This window comes from Miscanthus floridulus, chromosome 12, assembly GCF_019320115.1.
Source record: "Miscanthus floridulus cultivar M001 chromosome 12, ASM1932011v1, whole genome shotgun sequence".
Classification (NCBI taxonomy): domain Eukaryota; kingdom Viridiplantae; phylum Streptophyta; class Magnoliopsida; order Poales; family Poaceae; genus Miscanthus; species Miscanthus floridulus.
The window spans coordinates 63,568,302-63,586,711 of record NC_089591.1 but is presented as its reverse complement, the minus strand read 5'-3'; the positions used below and the strand labels follow the sequence as shown (position 1 = coordinate 63,586,711).

General features: G+C 46.9%; 1 protein-coding gene across 2 annotated transcripts; it reads left to right on the top strand.

The window, feature by feature from the left end:
- The first annotated feature begins 12,292 nt into the window (after nucleotides 1-12,292).
- Nucleotides 12,293-17,603, top strand: LOC136498425 (uncharacterized). 2 transcript variants are annotated; one of them, XM_066494360.1, is made up of 3 exons: nucleotides 12,293-12,524; nucleotides 12,750-13,016; nucleotides 16,358-17,603. In XM_066494360.1, the coding sequence occupies exons 1-3, from the start codon at nucleotides 12,418-12,420 to the stop codon at nucleotides 16,407-16,409; spliced, it is 426 nt and encodes a 141-aa protein (XP_066350457.1). In that variant the 5' UTR covers nucleotides 12,293-12,417; the 3' UTR covers nucleotides 16,410-17,603. The 2 variants fall into 2 exon arrangements, with proteins under 2 accessions (XP_066350457.1, XP_066350458.1); XM_066494361.1 differs by lacking the exon at nucleotides 16,358-17,603 and having other exon boundaries at nucleotides 12,750-13,321.
- The last annotated feature ends 807 nt before the right edge of the window (nucleotides 17,604-18,410 follow it).

The following is an 18,410-nucleotide window of genomic DNA, read 5'->3' as shown; positions in this document are numbered from 1 at the left end:
GGAAGCCGTGATGAAAGATCGTGACGGCTGGAAGGCGTGGTGCCTAGAGATCACCGAGGATCGGGACACATGGAAAAACCGGTGCCAGGAAGTGGCAACCGACATTTTGCCGGTCCTCAACCTTATCAACCCAGTGCTTACAGAGGAAGTGCCAAGGACGCCGCAGCTCGGACTGGTCGACAGATGCCGAAAGGCATGGGGATGGTTCCAAGACTTCGTGAAGGAGGTAGGTGAGTACACAGGCGCACATGTGCTAAGCATGGTACGTGCTGAATACCCCTTGATCGATCTCAAGCGTCTAGAGGCTGGATACCCGAAGGAGGTAGATCTAGACAAGGCTGAGGAGCTTCAGATGACCCAGCTTGACTTGTCAGGCAAAAATAATTGGCGACATCAACCTATGTGGAGGCGGGACAGCACCTGTATAGGGTATGCCATCAACAAGTCAGCTAGAAACGCCATCAGTTTTGAGCCATTCGGCGAAGCAGTGCGGTCTCGACCAACCAGGTATCAGCGGGGCCATCTTCTTCAGCTTGACCAGTACAAGAGTCTCCGAGACTCGAGCAAGATGTCAGGAGCAGCGAGCAATAGGTGCCACTTGCACCGACTAGCCAATAGGATAGGCTATAGCTGTAGAAGAAGATGTAGTTGTGTTATTGTAAACTTGTACCTTTGCAGGCAAGCTTAGTAATAACGTAACTGTATATCATCATAAGCTTGTTTGTTTTGTATAAAACGCATTTAAGCTTGAAACTCGTGTTGGTGTAACTAAGTGAGAACATGTTAGCGTTCTGTTTAGTTGTACTAGTTTAGTCGACACGTCATCCTAAAAAGTTTGTACGGCCCTGGTTTGCCATGTGGTCGGAGTGTGAGGTGCGTGACCTGTGCACACTGTAGATGCGGATAAGTCAAACCAGGGGAGACCTGCCGATCACCCATAGCGTAGAGAGCGGATCCCATGCACGCGTTGGGAGGAACTGGAGACAGGGCCTGCTCCAAAAACCTGGGAAGGAATGGTGGTCAGCTTTGACTGGCTGAGTTAAAATAACCATAAAATTCGAAGTGACACATCAGAGTGGTCGGAAGAAATCATAATAGCTTTATTGAATTAAATCGAAAGTACAAGAGGAGTACATATCTTAGTAGTTAAGCATAGAAACACCTAAGCTTGTCGATGTGCCATGAATTGGGTACGTCCGTACCATCCAGGTGAGCTAACCTATAAGACGTTGGTCGTGTGACTTCCTTGATCATGAAGGGCCCTTCCCATGGAGTTGCGAGTTTATGGACACCAGCCTGATTCGTCTTCCACTTCAGGACCAGGTCCCTGACCATGAAGAACCGCTCTTTAACGTTCTTGTTGTAGTACCTGCGCAAAATAGCAAGGTATTTGGCTGTACGTACGCAAGAATCAAGCCAGCTTCTCTTCTGCACTATTCACTTCTAGCTCCCACACTTTATTTACCTTGCCTTCAGTCGAAGTTCTCTACCCGTGCTGATCTGAAAGCTATATCTGCTGGGAGGACTGCCTCAAGCGCCGTAAACCATAAAGTATGGTGAGACGCCGGTGTTACGACTGGGCTGAGTTCTGAGGCCCCAGACCACGGCTAGGTAACTCTTTGAGCCATCTTCCAGGGAGCTTTGTCATTTTCTCTATACATCCTCTTCTTCAATGCATCCAAAATCATACCTATTTGCCCGCTTCGACCTATCCATTAGCTCTAGGGTGCGCCACCGAGACGTATTTTACTACTATGCTCCTTTCATCGTAGAAGTCCCAAAAAGCGTTCCCGGTGAACTGAGTACCCAGATCAGTGATGATGCTATTGGGTATGCCGAAGCGATGGATGACCTGGTCGAGGAACATGATAGCCTTTTCTGAGGATGCCTGTACCAGAGGCATGTACTCTATCCACTTAGAAAATTTGTCGATCAGCACAAAGACACATGTAAATTTCCCAGGAGCCGATTTGAAGGGCCCGATCATATCCAGTCCCCAGCAAGCGAAGGGCCAAGAGGCTGGTATTGTCTGGATCTCATGTGCTGGTACATGGATTCTCTTGGCGAAGAACTGACAACCCTCACTAGTGGCGGACTAGCTTCTCTGCATCGGCTACCGCTGACAGGTCAATAGAACCCTGCTCGGAAAGCCTTACCGACCAGCGTTCTTGAGGCCACGTTGTTGCCGTAGGAGCCAGAGTGGATTTGGTCCAGGAGATGTTCACCATCCTCCTGGGTTATACACTTCATCAAGATTTCCTCCTTTACGTTCTTGTGCCACAACTTGCCATCGACGAGCAGATACTGCTTACTGCGACGCATCAGGCAGCTCGTTTTCTGTCCGATCAGTGTAACTACTGCCATCTGTCAGGTACTTGATGAAAGGTACTCTCCAGTCAGGCTCATGAGTGGTCAGAGGTGGCTCGGTGGTGCTCGACACCTGGAACCAGTAGCCACCAATAGCTGGTCTGAAGGCTTGTCGACCATGGGATCTTCCTCTTCGATGGAAGGCGTGAGCAGGTCTTGAACGAATATGCCATGTGGGACTTTAGCTCAGGATGATCCTAACTTTGACATTGCATCTACTGCTTGATTTTTGTCCTAGACCACATGTGTGTACTCGATGCCGTAGAACCTGCCTTTCAGTTTTCTGATCGATTTGTAGTATGCATCCATCTTTTCGCTGGTCGTGTCCCAGTCCTTGTTGAGCTGGTTGATGACCAGAGCCGAGTCTCCTGTAGACATAGAGACGTTTGACACCGAGCTCGATCGCAATGCGCAAACCATGTAGGCATGCTTCGTACTCGATGGCATTATTAGATGCTGGGAAATAAATCCTGAGGACGTACCGGAGCTGCTCCTTAGATGGTGATATGAAAAGGACTCCTGCTCCTACGCCATTAATGTTGAGAGAGCCATCAAAGTACATCTTACAATACTCATCGGGCCCCTCAGAGGCAGGCGTGCTTAAGTCTGTCCACTCGACGATGAAATCGACGAGTGCCTGAGACTTGATTGTAGTACAGCTTGCAAATTCCAAGAAGAAAGGACATAGCTCCATTGCCCATTTGATGATGCGCCCGTTTGCGTCCTTGTTGCGAATGATGTCTCCCAGTGGGTACTCGGTCATGACCACCACACGATATCCATTGAAGTAATATTTCAACTTTCGGGATGTTATTAGTATGGCGTAGATCAGTTTCTGAATCTGTGGGTACCTGGTCTTGGATTCATTGAGTACCTCACTGATGAAATAAATTGGCCGCTATACCTTGTAGGCGTGGCCAGGCTCGTCGCGCTTGACCACCATGGTAGTGGAGACCACCCGATTAGTTGCCGCAATGTAAAGTAGGAGAGTTTCATCTTCTTCCGGGAGCAGTGAGGACCAGAGGTGATGTAAGGTATTATTTCAGCTGTGTGAAGGCAGCGTCTGCTTCCTCCGACCACTCAAACTTCTCGGATGCTTTGAGCAGCTTGAAAAATGGTAGTCATTTTTCTCCTAATCTTGATATGAAACGACTGAGGGTAGCCATGCATCCGGTAAGCTTCTGGACATCCTTCACCTTTTTGGGGGGGCTTCATGTCTAAGACAACTTTGACTTTCTCCAGGTTAGGGCGTATGCCAGTCGTAACTAACAACGTTGCCAAGCAATATACCAGAAGGAAACACCAAAGATGCACTTCTTTGGGTTTAATTTCCATTGGAATGTATTAAGGGCTGCAAAGGTGCGTTCTAGGTTGTCAACAAGGGTATATGCTTCCTTGGTTTTGACAACTACATCATCAACATAAGCCTCGACGAGGTCATCTTTTATATTGTCTTTGAGGCAGGCCTGTATGGCGCGTTGGTAGGTAGCCCCGGTGTTCTTGAGCCCAAACGACATAGTCGTGTAGCCGTAGGCGCCGAAAGGCATGATAAAAGATGTCTTGATCTAATCGTCCTTTTTGAGAGCAATCTGGTGATAACCAGAGTAGCAATTGAGAAACGAAAGCAACTCGCAACCGGCAGTTGAATCTATGACCTCGTCTATGCGAGGTAAGCCGAAGGGGTCCTTAGGGTAGTGTTTGTTGAGATCAGTGTAATCAACGCACATTCTCCATTCATTATTCTTTTTGCGTACAAGAACCAGGTTGGCTAACCACTCCGGATGATACACTTCTTTGATAAATCCGGCTTCCAAAAGCCGTGTAACTTCTACCCTAATCACCTCCTTCTTGTCATGAGCGAACCATCGTAGCTTCTGCTTAATAGGTTTGGCCTTGCTGTTGGCATTCAAGGAGTGCTCGATCAAGTTCCGAGGTACACTGGGCATGTCAGCAGGTTTCCATGTGAACAAATCCACTGTTGCTCCTCAAGAACCTGATGAGCGCGTCTTCCTATTTGGGATCTAGGTTGGCCTCAATAAGGGCCATTTTGCTAGGGATCACCGTCGACCAGCTGGATCACCTTGTGCTGCTTGGACTTGATGTTCTTGTGTGGTGCCTCGAGCTCTGGGATCTCCAGGTGGTCGGCTAAGGTCTTCTTGGCGTCAAGCATGGTCTTGGCCATGCGAATAGAGAGGTCATGAGCCTCTGCTATTTTGAAGCTATCGTCTTCATAGGTATAAGCTTGCGTATACGTTGCCCCTGAGGGTTAGAACTCCTTTCTCGGTAGGCATCTTGAGCACCAGATACCTGTAATGAGGTATGGCCATGAACTTGGTGAGTGATGGTCGACCAAGGATAGCATGGTAGGTGCCGTCGAAGTCAGTGACCACGAAGTTGACGTAGTCAGGTGCGGAAGTGGTCTGGGGTCCCAAATTGCACAGGTAGCGTGATCTGCCTGAGAGGTGTAGAGCTCTATCTGGGGAGAACACCCTAGAACTATGCCTCGTATGGCTTGAGATCCACCTGGTTTATCTTTAGGGCTGGCAGACTATTCTTGAACAGTATATCGATGGAGCTGCCGCCGTCAATCAGCACTCTATGGAACTGAACCTTGTTGATACAAGGATCGAGGACTAGGGGAAAACATTCCTGGCTTAGGTATTGCAGGCCCATTGATCCTTTCTGCTAAAGGAGATCTCACGGTGAGACCAAGGAGGGAGCCACGGATCAGTGATGAGGTTGTCGGTGTTGGCCACATTCAAACAAGCACGGGCGAGCAGCTTGCGTTCTTGTTTGGTCTCGATGGACACTCTACCTCTGATGATGGTGTGTACGCGATCAGTTGGCTTGACAGTACTTGTGACGGGGATCTACAGTCTTCATCAGTCGTTGTCCTCGTTGCGCTGTTCCCCTACGTCGTTAGGCTTGTCGGATGTATCCGGAGCCTGTTGACGCGTGTAGATAGACTTGAGAATGCGGCAATTCTCCATGGTATGGTTTGACTTGGGATGGAGTTGGCAGGGCTCTTTCAATGCTTTGGTGTAGTCATCTTCGTAGTTACGATGTCCTGCCACCTTGTTTAACGGTATTGACCTCGTCAGTCGTCTTCCCGAGCATGCTTGCCCCTGTAATCATCACTGGCGGTTACGCCAGCTGATTACGTTGGTCGTGGGAAGTCGTTGCGCTGGTTGCGATGGTCAAAATTGTCGTTCCGACCACTGGTTGACGTGGTAGTCATCGCGGTGTGGGGGTGGTCGAAGCGTGGAACCCTTGCTGCTTCTTCGATAATTATCTTTTTAGCATCGTCGGCGTTCCGCATATTTTTTAGCGGTGGCCAAGAGCGCTGTGACTGATTCAGGTCTCTTGTAGAGGAGCTTGTCCCTTAAGGCATCGTGGAAGCGGAGGCCAGTGATGAAAGCCTCGATTGCCTCGTTGTCAGAGATTGATGGGACCTTGATGCGCATCTCCGAGAAGCACCGGATGTACTCAGCATAGTGGCTCAACTTTCCGATCTCGAATCCGTTGTAGATCGTATTTGTTCCCCGGTTGCTCACAAGTTGTAATGAAGTTGTCGATGAAAGCTTGCTTGAGCTCCTACCAAGAATCAAAGTAGTTCATCGGCAAGCTGACCAGCCATTGGTGGCCTGCATGGCCGACGGCGACTAGGGAAGTAATTGGACATGATGTGCTCATTAGCCATGGCTGATCTACATGTGGTTTCGTAGAGCATAACCCATAATTCGGGGTTCTCCTTGCCGTCGTACTTTTGAAGCTTCTCGAGCTTGAAGTTCTTAGGCTATATGACTTGGCAAAGGTGAGAAGTAAACTACTTCAAACCCTGGAGGGCCATGGGTAGTATTCATACTCCATACGGTGATGACTTTCATGGGATGCACGATCATGGGCTCTCTGGTTGATGCGATTGCGCAGATCGCGTTCTTCGAGGTAATGGCGGAGATCGTTATTACCATCACAGCGATCCCGGATGCCACCCTGGTTAACCCTACGACCGTGGATATCACGGCGATTGTCACGGTTGTCTCGGCGGTTGTCATCTCGACCACCATCACGGCCACTATTTCTAGCCTTGATGGTTGTCTGAGGGGTCATCGTTGTGCGAGCCATGTTGGTTGAGTGGCTATGAGCGACTCGAGTACTGGCGGCTGTGGCTTGACTTCGACTGAGACGGATGGAGCCCAGGGCTTGATTTACAATCTCTACGGTCTAAGCCATAGCAGCCGTCAGATAAGCTTATATATCATCGCGAACCATCTGGGTTTCCGGGGTATTGGGTAGCCGTTGCATTGTCGCCATAGTGACGGCTATGTTGGCGCTTGGAGTCCTGAAGACCTATTTGTCCCCCACCCTATCGAAGGCATTGTTGAGGTCGCGTGGCTGGACCCTTATGCAGTCGTGCCTCCTCTTCTGCTTCGGCTTCGATTTGTCGATGATTACATCGGTCAATATTGCGTGCTTCATGTGCGAGCCTTTCTTGTTCTATTTCACCAACTATCGGTGGTTCGTCATTACTGACAACATTAATCAAGTCCCCTCGCCTTGGTGGGAAAGAAGGGAATTGTGGGAACCCCGGGGCGTGGTCTGGGATATCCAGATCATATTCAACGCCTTCATTGTCATGATGCTGGAGCTCGGTGTGGATGGAGGCATTAGATGCGATGCTAGATGAGGAGCTGGAGCCACCCTCTTGGACTGTGTGGATGGATCCTTCTCGATAATCCTCAATCCGGACCATGTTGACGAAGTTGCGCAGGCCGTAGGACTAGGCCTAGTAGTTCTCCATCGAGGCTTCGTACTCGGAGAGCCGAAGACCCGTCGCGAAGGCTAGCCGGCGACGAGCGGAGCGCCCTTCAGGAGTAGATGTGACCACGAGATCCGTATCGAGTCGTGTAGGATGACTGGCCCGAGCTGGTCGGGTAGATCTGTTGTGGGTAGCGGTTACCTGCTCATTAGGTTAACTTTGAATTGAACTTACCAGAGCTAGGGTTTCAGCAAGTTTGGTGCCGATCCGATCGATGGAGTCGAGCAGGTCGGTGTTGTCGATCTGCTTCCCTTTGTAGCGAGGAAGCGGACGACTGAGTTGTCGGCGTGGCTGAAAGATAATGTGGGCGTGGTCGGAGCCAGATGTACCTGTGGTCAGGAGCCAGATCCACCGTGGTCGGAGCCGTACCCACCATAGTCGGAGTCGTAGCCTAATGCAGGTGAAGTAGTGGTCGACGCAGATTGAATCCGCACCTCCTCCGTGGTCATGGCAATGAAGTCGTCGGAGCCGATGGTCCAGGCTGATCTAGGCCGACGGTGAACGTGAGGCCGTTCGGCGTAGCCATGGAGCCAGAGATGATGACCATCTTGTTCGCTTGGAGAGCAGTACACACACCCCCTACCTGGCGCGCCACTAGTCGACGAAAATATGGTCGGCAGTCTACTTAGGGGTATGCCTAAGGTAGTAGATTGTCTGTAGACAGATGCGCAAGCCACAAACAAGATGGTGACGCAAGACAGACACGAGGTTTTATCTAGGTTCAGGACACCAAGAAGGCGTAATACCTACGTCCTGCATCTGATTGTATTGTTGTATGTCAATGAGAGATGTTTTTTAGAGGGGGTCCATGCCCTGCCTTATATAGTTCGGGGGCAGGGTTACAGATCTGGAAACTAATCCTAGCCAGTTACAATTGCCATAGGTGGCCAGGATAAGGATTCCTATTCTAACCGACCAGGATCTTGCTTGATCTCCAAATCTATTTTGACTCCTTGTGCGGGACTCCGAACAGATTGGCCGGGACCGCGCGTCGTCTTCTAGTGGACCGAACCCCCTGATCCAGGCCAGCCCAAGCCTAGCCGTAAGGGTATAGGGGTTAATACCCCCACAACAGTTGCCTAATTTGATTGCCATTCTCAGTGTTATTAGGTGGTATCGTAATGTCACACTATACTATCAGTAGCACAAATCTTGTCATTGCTGTAGTGGGAAATGAAGGTGCAACGGCTATCGAAGGAGCGGGTGAGGCACATGCTGCTGGGAAGAACAAGAGACACCTGAGAAGCTTTGCGTAAAACACCAGGAGAAGCCCACTACAAAGTACATCTATGTCAACTATCTAACAATTCTTTGCTGACAACAAGGGCTTGTTTGTAACAAAGGAATGCAAAATAGACGAATTGGAAAAAAACTGAAATAGGATATAGTGGTTAGTGAAAAACTATAGATTCTAAAACACAGATGTTTGGAATGGTTGGAAGAAGGTAGGAATCTGAGCAAGCATAGCAAGAGTGAGAGCAAAGATTATTCCCCTTGGGTTGGAGTGGAGTTTTTATTTTCTATGTTTTGCACTGCTATGATTTGTTTTCCTTTGGAATGGAACTCAAATTTGCTTAAATGTATGAGCATTGTTACTCTCCAAGATTTTAGAATTTCATAATAGACTCCATCCCAGTGTGAAATTCAGATATGTGTATGATCTAGAAATGCCTGTGTCTATGATTACCACGCATAGAAAATGCCATGATCTGAAAAGCATACAGGGTAGATGTGTCCTACACCATATAAAAAGAACTTAAGTCTTTCAGTTTCTATGCATGACATATCTACATTAAACTCTTTCCCCTAATATTATTTCCATGCAAAAATTGAACATATATTTTTACCAGCGCCTTAACCAGGTGATTCACCGACGCGCGCAAGGGCTTTCCCTAATATTATTTCCATGCAAAGATTGAACATATATTTTTTACCACCTCTCCCTCCATTGTTGCAGCCATTTTTCACCAAAATACTCATGAAAGGTCTTGGATTTTGAAGGATGGACATGATCAACTTGCTTTAACGTTAGTAACAAGCATCCACTCCTTTGAATTTGTAGCTTTTCAATTATTTTGATGGCTAGATTGCTTGATTCTCATGCTAGTTATTTCTCCTCCTCCCTCCCATCCCGAGCTAACTTATCCAAGGATGCGCCTTTCCCCACCTCACCCTCCATTGTTGCGGTCATTTTTCACCAAAATTCTCATAGAAGGTCTTGGATTTTGAAGGATGGGCATGATCTTCTTTCTTTATGGTTAGTAACAAGCATCCACTCCTCTGAAAGTTGTAGCTTTTCATTTTTTTTTGATGTTGCTTGATTCTCATGCTATTTATTTCTCCATTTTGGAGAGCACTTTTCTATTAGATCTTGAGAAAGGATTTCAAATTGTGGTGAATCCATCTTCCAAAAGGTTGGTGTCTATGAACCCATTTAATTTCTAGCAAATTACATGGTGATTTCGATGATTGTCGGTATGTGATGCTTTAGTTCTTGCATGGAGTAGATTGAAGTTTTTTTTTCAACAGGGCTACCAATTTTAATTTGGATGAACACATCCATGTGATACCTAGCAACGAAGGCTCCAATTTTTATTTTCATATATTAGTCTCCCCATTTTTATGTGCATGAAGAATAATTGTTCTTTAAGAGGGCTAGCAATTTTAATTTGATGAATACATCCATGTGATACCTAGCAACCATTAAATTTTTACAAAGATAGTGTTTCTCGACGACTCTAGTTTTAAATTCTATAATTATTCATGCCATTTTTGTGTCTTGAAGTAGAATATTTCTTCTTCAAGAGGGCTATCAATTTTAATTTTGATTAACACATCCATGTGACACCTAGCAAACCATTAATTTTTTAGCTACCATGGTGTTTGTTCATGATGGCATGGCTCTAGTTTTCAATTTTATGATTGCACATACGTGACACCTTTTTCTATACAGAGATGGATCGAGAGTGGATGTACGGCCTCACATCTTCAGAAATCTAGTTCTTGATGGGAGTCAACACCTTCATCACCGCCGCCAAAGCTTATGTTGCATGTAATCCAGGGGATCAAGGCTACACAGTACTTGCCAATGCAGAGATTGCAAAAATCTAAGGACTGATTTGTAAGGCCCTAGCTAGGTGCTTCTTTTTTTAAGGTTATTTGTTAACTAGGCCTGATTTGCATTGGAAGTTTGTGAGTGCAGTTTCCAATACGTCCTCGTAGATATCAAACTTGCACAATCACATGTCGAGGTGTGCGACTCGAAGAGATCAAAGGGAACTTTCTCAGATCAATGACCTACTCATGGTGCTAAGTAAGTGAAGCTAGTAACATATAATTTTCTAATCACATAGCACATTCTAATTTCACCGCCTTTCACACTTTATAGTGACACGCTGAGTCAAGAAAAATACAGACGGGCACAGGAAGAACCATTTCGAGGCTCATTATATGGAAACACATACCCCTAGAACAGTCAATAGCCAACAACAAATGCGGGTTCTACGTGACGTGGGCAATGCATTAGTACCTCAACGAGAGCACAATGGAAGGAAATAAAATGGTGTGTATGTTTCTCATTTTATGTATATCGGTTAATTCAATAAAACACACTACTATTTTGTCTAACACTTGTGCATGTTGATGTCATCTTGCTTTAACGATAGCGTGAGAAACTTAAAAACCCAAAAGCTATTAGACTTTGAGATCAAAGAATTACAAGACAAGCTAGCATCCTTCGCCATGGACGAGGTCTTGAGTAAAAGAGTATCTTTCAGCATTGATCAAGCCAAGGATAAGAGTAGTATAGATCCAGAGATGACGAAACTTCTATCGTAGTATATACATTTTTATTGTAACATATATATTATTGTAACATTTGTAATATAAATCTTGATGGATTTGTGATGTATGTGATGCTTTAAATATCCAGTCCAGTAACCATAGGAAATAAAAATTATATTACACAAAAATAATAAAATAAATTAATGAATAGGCGTATGGAAAAATCAAATCAGTAGCGGGTGGTACATACATAAGCCAACAATGATCATAGGGATATCACTGTCGGTTGCTAAGCAAGCCGACAATGTTGGCAGTGATCTTGAGGATATCATATCATTACCGGTTTAGAAAAATAACCGACCGTGATGTTTATATGGGCTGCCATGTGTCCGTGTGGGCCAAGACCGGGCTACCTAAGTGAGCTGGGCCAAGACTTGTGTGTTAAAGCGTCATCACTTCAATTTGCAGGTAGATACTAGTCCCGTATTCCCATATAACAGTGGTCTAGAGCAGACTTGCTTGGGCTAATAGCAGTCCATTGACTACAGACTACAAGGGTTTCGTGCATGCAACACCGACCATCGGCTGTGTTTCTCGCCGTACGTTCAGTAGTTGTCTCTCAAAATCGATCGAATGTTTTTCTGTACTGGACGCATGCAACATCGCGTGAATGGATGAGCTAGAGCGAGCTAGTAGTACTACCACACAGGCACACCCACAGGCACACCCACTTGCAGGACTAGCAGGACACACAGCGCGGAACCGATCGACAACGGCCCCAAGATTTTTATCCCGGCCGAGCCGCTGTGACCGTGAGACCATGCGAGTGAGATCGATCGACGCGTAGCCTTTCCATTCGCCGGTCGTGAGTTAAGGTTGCCGCCGTGTCTTTGTGCTACCCCTGCCACTGCGGCACTGTCCCTCGTCCCTTTTTCAACGATGGACCCAATGCAGAATCCGAACTTAAAATGGATCTTCAACACAATATCTATAGTCTCCAACAAAGTATCTATATGGAAAACCCATTTTAGACGCCAAAAGAGGCACAACTCAAATCTGAGTATCCTCTCTCCTGAAGACCTATTTGCAGAAAGAGGTTATCTTTTAGATCTTATTATTGAAGAAGATAAAAAATAGATATTAAATTCTTTACCTGTAACGCTAATCAAAGTACGTATAGATTTTGTATTTTGGGTTGTAGTCGCTGATGACAGCCTTACATGCACTGCACTGCACGTAAGCGTCCCTATCTCTCTTTCGTATTTATTTAACACCACTGCACCCCGCGGCCCCCTCCTCCTCCCTCCTCCCTCCTCCTGCCTTTCCACCACATCACTCCTACCCTTCTCATTCAGATTCAGCCACATCCTCACCACTCCTCGCTCCTGTCTCCTCTCGCGCTCTGACCGGCCGTCTCTCGCTTCCTCCAGGCCACGACTCTGTCCACCATGGCCGGCACCGCCGCCACAGCCACGGTCTGCTCCATGTGCGGCGACGTCGGCTTCCCCAAGAAGCTCTTCCGCTGCGCGCGCTGCCGCTACCTCTTCCAGCACTCGTATGTATATATACTTCTTTTTATTTCCGTCCAGCCTCTTCTTCCCCAGCTCCATCCTCTCTTCATATATGAGTACTACTAGTAGTATATCATGACGAGCTCCATGCATCCCTTCTGCCACTTTCTTCTTCGTATATGCTCCTATGTGTAGTGTACTAGTACTGTTCTTGTCCTTATACACATGCACACCACTGGTGCGGTGGTGCCATGGCGACATGCATGCAGGTACTGCATCAACTACTACGGCGACAGCGCACCGACCTCGGCCGGCTCCGACATGTGCGACTGGTGCCTCAGCGACGTGGCCGGCGGGAAGGCGAGGTGGTCGTCCTCGTCTCCGGCCGGGAAGCAGCACGCCGCCGCCACCGGGAGCCAGGAGTCGTCGACCACCACGAGCTCCGGCGGCAGCGGCAGGGGCGCCGGCAAGGCCAGCGGCGGCGACCAGGCCGAGCTGGTTGGGCGGCGGGCGACGACCAGGGCGGCCGGCCGCAGGTACAAGCTGCTCAAGGACGTCTTGTGTGAGTAGTTGACTAGATATAGCTAGGTCATCAAGGGCATGGGCCTCACAATCTTGCTTGGTGAAGAACTGAAGATCCTAGCTAATAGCAGATCAAGTTCACGACGGACCCAGCAGTATTAAGTACGACTCTAACCGACCGGCAGTGGCTTTATTTGGGGTGTTTGCTGGTAACCAATTTACCATACGTTTGACCGCATGTATGTAGTTTCCTTCTCTGGGGTCTTAGCTTCTCCGTTCCCACCCCTCAAACTATGCATTTGCCATGAACTATATCGTCCAGTTATTAAGAAAAAGATAGGGACCTGCTATACTTCAGACGCCTGAAATAGGCTTCTGTTCAGGGGACATGTATTTGCATTGCTCTCTAATCAATGACACTTAAAACGGGTCCACAAAATCTTGAAGCAATATCGACGGAGCACACGTTGCCTGAATAGATCAAAAATTTTAGGCGACTGACACATAGGAAAAGTGAAAAAGATAAGCATTTCTAGGAGTACCACTAATCCATTATATGTGTGTGTGTGCGCCATGCATGCATGTTGTAGTACCTGATCTCGATCGATCGTACATGTGATTTGGGGAACTCAGGGGGGGGGGGGGGGGGGGGGGGGGGGGGGGTGGGGGTGCCGTCGTTGCATGCTGCCAAGCCGAGCCATGTTGATGTAGGGGTCAACCAGCCGTACACGAAGACCGTAGTGGGCGACAGGGACATGCTCCACAAACCTCAAGCCCAGCCATCTCCTCCACTGGTAGCTGAGGTCTAGTGGCCCCCTCTCTGATGCCTGGCCTGCCTCGAACGGATGCCAAATCTTTCAGGGCGCAACGAACCAAACCATGCAGTGACCTAAAACTAATCGCCGTGTTTCAACCATGACTTATCAGCTAAGCGAACAAGACAATAACTTTGCTCGCGTTAGCCGAAAAGAATTAGTATATAGAAACTTGATGGTTATTGTAGTTCGTCCTTTGGCAACGAACAGAACACTACGGTATACTCTTAGTTTGATCAGTGTTTTTGCTCCCTGCATGCCTCTCGTTGATTCCAATCCTAGAAGATTCACACATCTGCTTCTCGCATGAACAGTGTAGTGTAGGTGCTTTATTTTGGAAAGGAGCGAGCGAGCTGAGGATTAGGGCCGGGGGTTAATGCATAATGCAGGCAGCAACTTATGGCCAGGACCAAAGCAAGCTGTAGTGCTCACCCACAGTAGTAGCACTGTCCCTACCGTGCACGGTGCACCTGTACTACGCCTGGCCCTTTTTAGGTGTCATGTAGCAAAAAAGACCAGACAGTGTGGCCTTTGTTGATAGCTACTAGGTTTCTTTCGCCAGCTCGTCTCTTCTCTGATGAAAGTTTTTCCTTCATAGCGGCTTGTTCCTACTTCCTAGTAGAAGTGTAGGACCAAGTCCTTCTAACAAGCAACAAGACCTTTCTTGATCACTCTTTCAGGGCAACTGCAAGCTGGCCGTTAGGAGTACATGATTATTAATTTTGACAAACATGGAACAACATAGTGTTAGATTGATCTCTAACCTAACTGGACCCAACGGCTCAGTTGGGCTTTTGATTTGCGCCCTGATCTGGGGCGCCCAGCCCACCATGGCTGGAGGGCCCCTGTCACCCTGCGCTATATAAAGAGGTGAGGGCAGGCGGCTCTAATCACGAGGTTGACCTGAGCCGACCTCCCCACCGACAAACCCTAAACCCGATCTAAGCGAGGGGCGTAGCCAGTCACGGGAAGTACCTCCGCCACAGCACTGCGTCGTCGTCATCTTCACTGCCGGCACCGCATCTCCGACACGTCTTCCCCAACCGTCACTGCCCGTGAGCAGACTGCATCAACGAACCCGATGGCAGCCTCCGAACCCTCCCCCTCTGCCATGTCAGGTTCGGTACCTTTCCCCTTCCCTCTCTGTCTCTCTATTGCTGCACTAGAAGGTATCCTAGGTCTTTGATTCATCAAGCACCCCAGCTAGATCTACTCCTAGATGATCCGAATAGTCTAACAATGGTATCAGAGCCATCGGTTTCTAGGTTTTAGATCTAGAACGGGTAAACCGATTAGAAAAGGAAAAAGAAGATTAGATCCAGTGCGGGTCTAAGAAGAAGAAGAGGGTTTCAGCCGACAAAGGGTTCGGTTGAACCCTAACTTCGATCCCTTCGGATCTGAAGAAAAGAAGAGGGTTCGAATGAACCCTAACCCTAACTGGGTTAAAGAAATAATGAGGGCTCGGTTTCAAGAATGTAAGCTGCCGAACCCTAAAACCGTAGAGTCCCTCTAGGGAAGATAAACATTGACATCCCGAAACCCTAACCCTAACACAGTTAACCTTAAATCCCATCCAAATCGGTAAAAACCGAGAAGAACAACAAGAACCAAAGAAAGGGAAATGAGAAAGAGGGAAACCTAGAGGGACTACCTCGCCGTCGTGCAGAACGGCGTGCGGGAAAAAGTGGACCGAGCCAGGGGGCACTGCTCGCCGGGCTCCGACCAAAGAGGCGCCGCGACCAGGCCACTCGATGGCGGCGCGCTCACCCATTGGGGAGCGCGCACGCCGGCGACAGCGCCATTGCTCCACTGCTTCGCCTGCTCGTCGCTTGGTGCTGCGGGTACCAAGGAGAGAAGAGAGAGCGGAGTGAGGCGAAGAGAGAAAGAGGGCAATCAAGAATGAGGTTAGGGTTTCCTCGGGAGCGCGTGGCGTCGAGTTTTTATTCCGAGCGAAACGCGTGGGCCGAGCCGAGATTGAACGGGCCAGCGTCCCGGCCCAGGCGGGCGCGCGGGGCACGGAGCTTTGCCGGCCCAGGCCCACGTTGCGGCCTGGGTGTGGCCTATGCGCGCGCGAAGAGGTGGGCCGAGCCGGCTTTTGCCGGTTTTGGGCCGAAACAGTAAAGAATGAGCCCGTTTTCATTTTTTCTTTTTTCCAGAAAATTGAAAAATAGAAATTGGCTCAAAAGAAAATAGAAAAGAGGATTTTTCCTGTGAGTAAAATTCATCAAGTTGAATAATTTTCCGCTGCGTATTTAAAGATGTTATTTTTATTATTAAATTCGAACCAACGGGAGAATTTAATTTTAAAAATAGATATGTTTTAATTGATTATAATATTGTTATTATTTTGACCAACGTTGATTAATGGCAATATTATGATGTTTTGTCTTGCATCAATTCTATTTTCTGCCCAACGGTGATATAGAATTAATGTAGAGAACAATTGCATGTTTTAATTTTGACCAACGTTGAACTAAGGCATGCAATTGTTATTGTTATTATTTATGTTCTCACCATATATATATGAATTGTGTTTTCAGGAGGATACAACTTGATGAGTTGTATCAAAGAAATCCCCACTATAAAAGGTGATAACTACATTGAGTGGAAGAAAAAGATCGACCTGGCTTTCATCCTCGCTGAGGTGGACTGGGTAGTCACCACACCGTGTCTCAAGAGCCTGTGGCACCGGTGCAGGAGACAAATGAGGCGGATGCCGCCTGGGCAACCAGAGAGAGGGATTTTGCATCCCAAAGAATGTCCTATGACCTTGAGCATAGGAAATGGGTCACTGCCAACAAGAAGTGTTTGGCTGTGATAAAGAATACGATTGAGCCTGCAATTGTGGGCTCAATCCTAGAGTGTGACACCGTCACTGAGTATCTCAAAAGAATAAAGAGTCAGTTCAATGGCTCTTCAAAGACATATGCTACCTAGGTGATAAAGCAGCTGGTGACTAGAGAGATACTCAGGCAATGGTGGCATAAGAAAGCACATACTAAGGATGAGCCATTTGGCATCCAAGCTAAAATCAATGGATCTGGCTCTCAAGGATGAGTTCCTTATCCATCTGGTTTTTGCTTCCTTGCCAAAAGAGTTTAACACTTTTGTTGTCAACTATAACATACAGCCCGAGAAATGGGACATGGAGAGGCTCATGGCTATGTGTGTGCAAGAGGAGGAGAGAATGAAAGCTGCCAATGGTGGCACTATCAATTATCTGAAAGATAACAAGAAAAAGAATACTAATGCTAACTTCTCCTCAAAGTCAAAGGGAAAGGGTCACATGCTGCATCAGCCTTAGCAAAACAAGTTCATAGTAGAGAAAGATCAATGTCTCCACTGCAAGAAGATGGGATATTATAAGAAAGATTGTCCCGATTATCTAAAGATGATCATGGTAAAGAAATGTGAGAACATTATTACGTTCATAAATGAATCCCTATATGTACAGTATTCGAAATCTACTTGGTGGATTGACTCAGGTGCAACTGTTCATGTTGCTAATTCTTTACAAGGGATTCCATTCGACGAGGACTACGCAAAGAAGCGGAAGACACGTTAAAGTCACAAATGGAGTCTAAGAAGAAGTTGAAGCCGTTGGCGATCTTTCTCTAGAGCTAGCTGATGGTTTCAAACTCATACTTAGAGATGTTCTTTATGTTCCCTCCCTACAGAGGAATTTGATTAGTGTTTCATGTTTGGACAATGATGGTTATGATTGCCATTTTGGAAATGGTAAATGTAAGATAACATATAATGATGCATGTGTTGGTCATGCTATCTTACAAATGAGCTTTATTTGTTATCACTACGTGATGATGTGAATGGTGTATGTGATAATGGGAACGTTGCGTGCGACAATGTGAATGTATCCTCGTCTACGGATGTAAACAGAAAATGAAAGAGAGCTCACGATGCGTTGTTGAAATTATGGCACTGTCGTTTAGGCCATATTTCGAGGGGGGAGAATAGAAAGACTAGTTAAGAATGATATTCTTCCTCCATTAGAGCTCTCAGATTTAGAACAATGCAGAGATTGCATAAAAGGAAAGTATGTAAAGAAAATTAAGAAAGATGTCAAACGAAGCACGGGAATTCTACAGATTATTCACATAGACATCTGTGGTCCTTTTCCCGTAAAGAGTGTGGATGGTTATGATTCATTCATAACATTCACAGATGATTACTCCTGTTATGGCTATATTTATCCAATCAAAGAAAGAACAGAAGCATTGGATAAATTTAAGATATTTAAGGCAGAAGTTGAAAACCAACACAACTTAAGATTAAGATAGTCAGGTCCAACCGTGGAGGGGAGTACTACGGTCGACATACCCCATATGGCCAAGTTCCTAGACCTTTTGCAAGGTTTTTACAGGAGAATGGCATAGTTGCCCAGTATTCAACACCTGGGTGAACCTCAACAGAATGGAGTAGCTGAAAGACGTAATCGTACCCTGATGGATATGGTGCGCAGTATGATAAGTTACTCCACCTTACCTTTGAGTTTGTGGATGGAGGCGTTAAAAACCACCATTCATATTCTCAATAGAGTACCAAGTAAGTCAGGTGCTCAAAACACCGTATGAG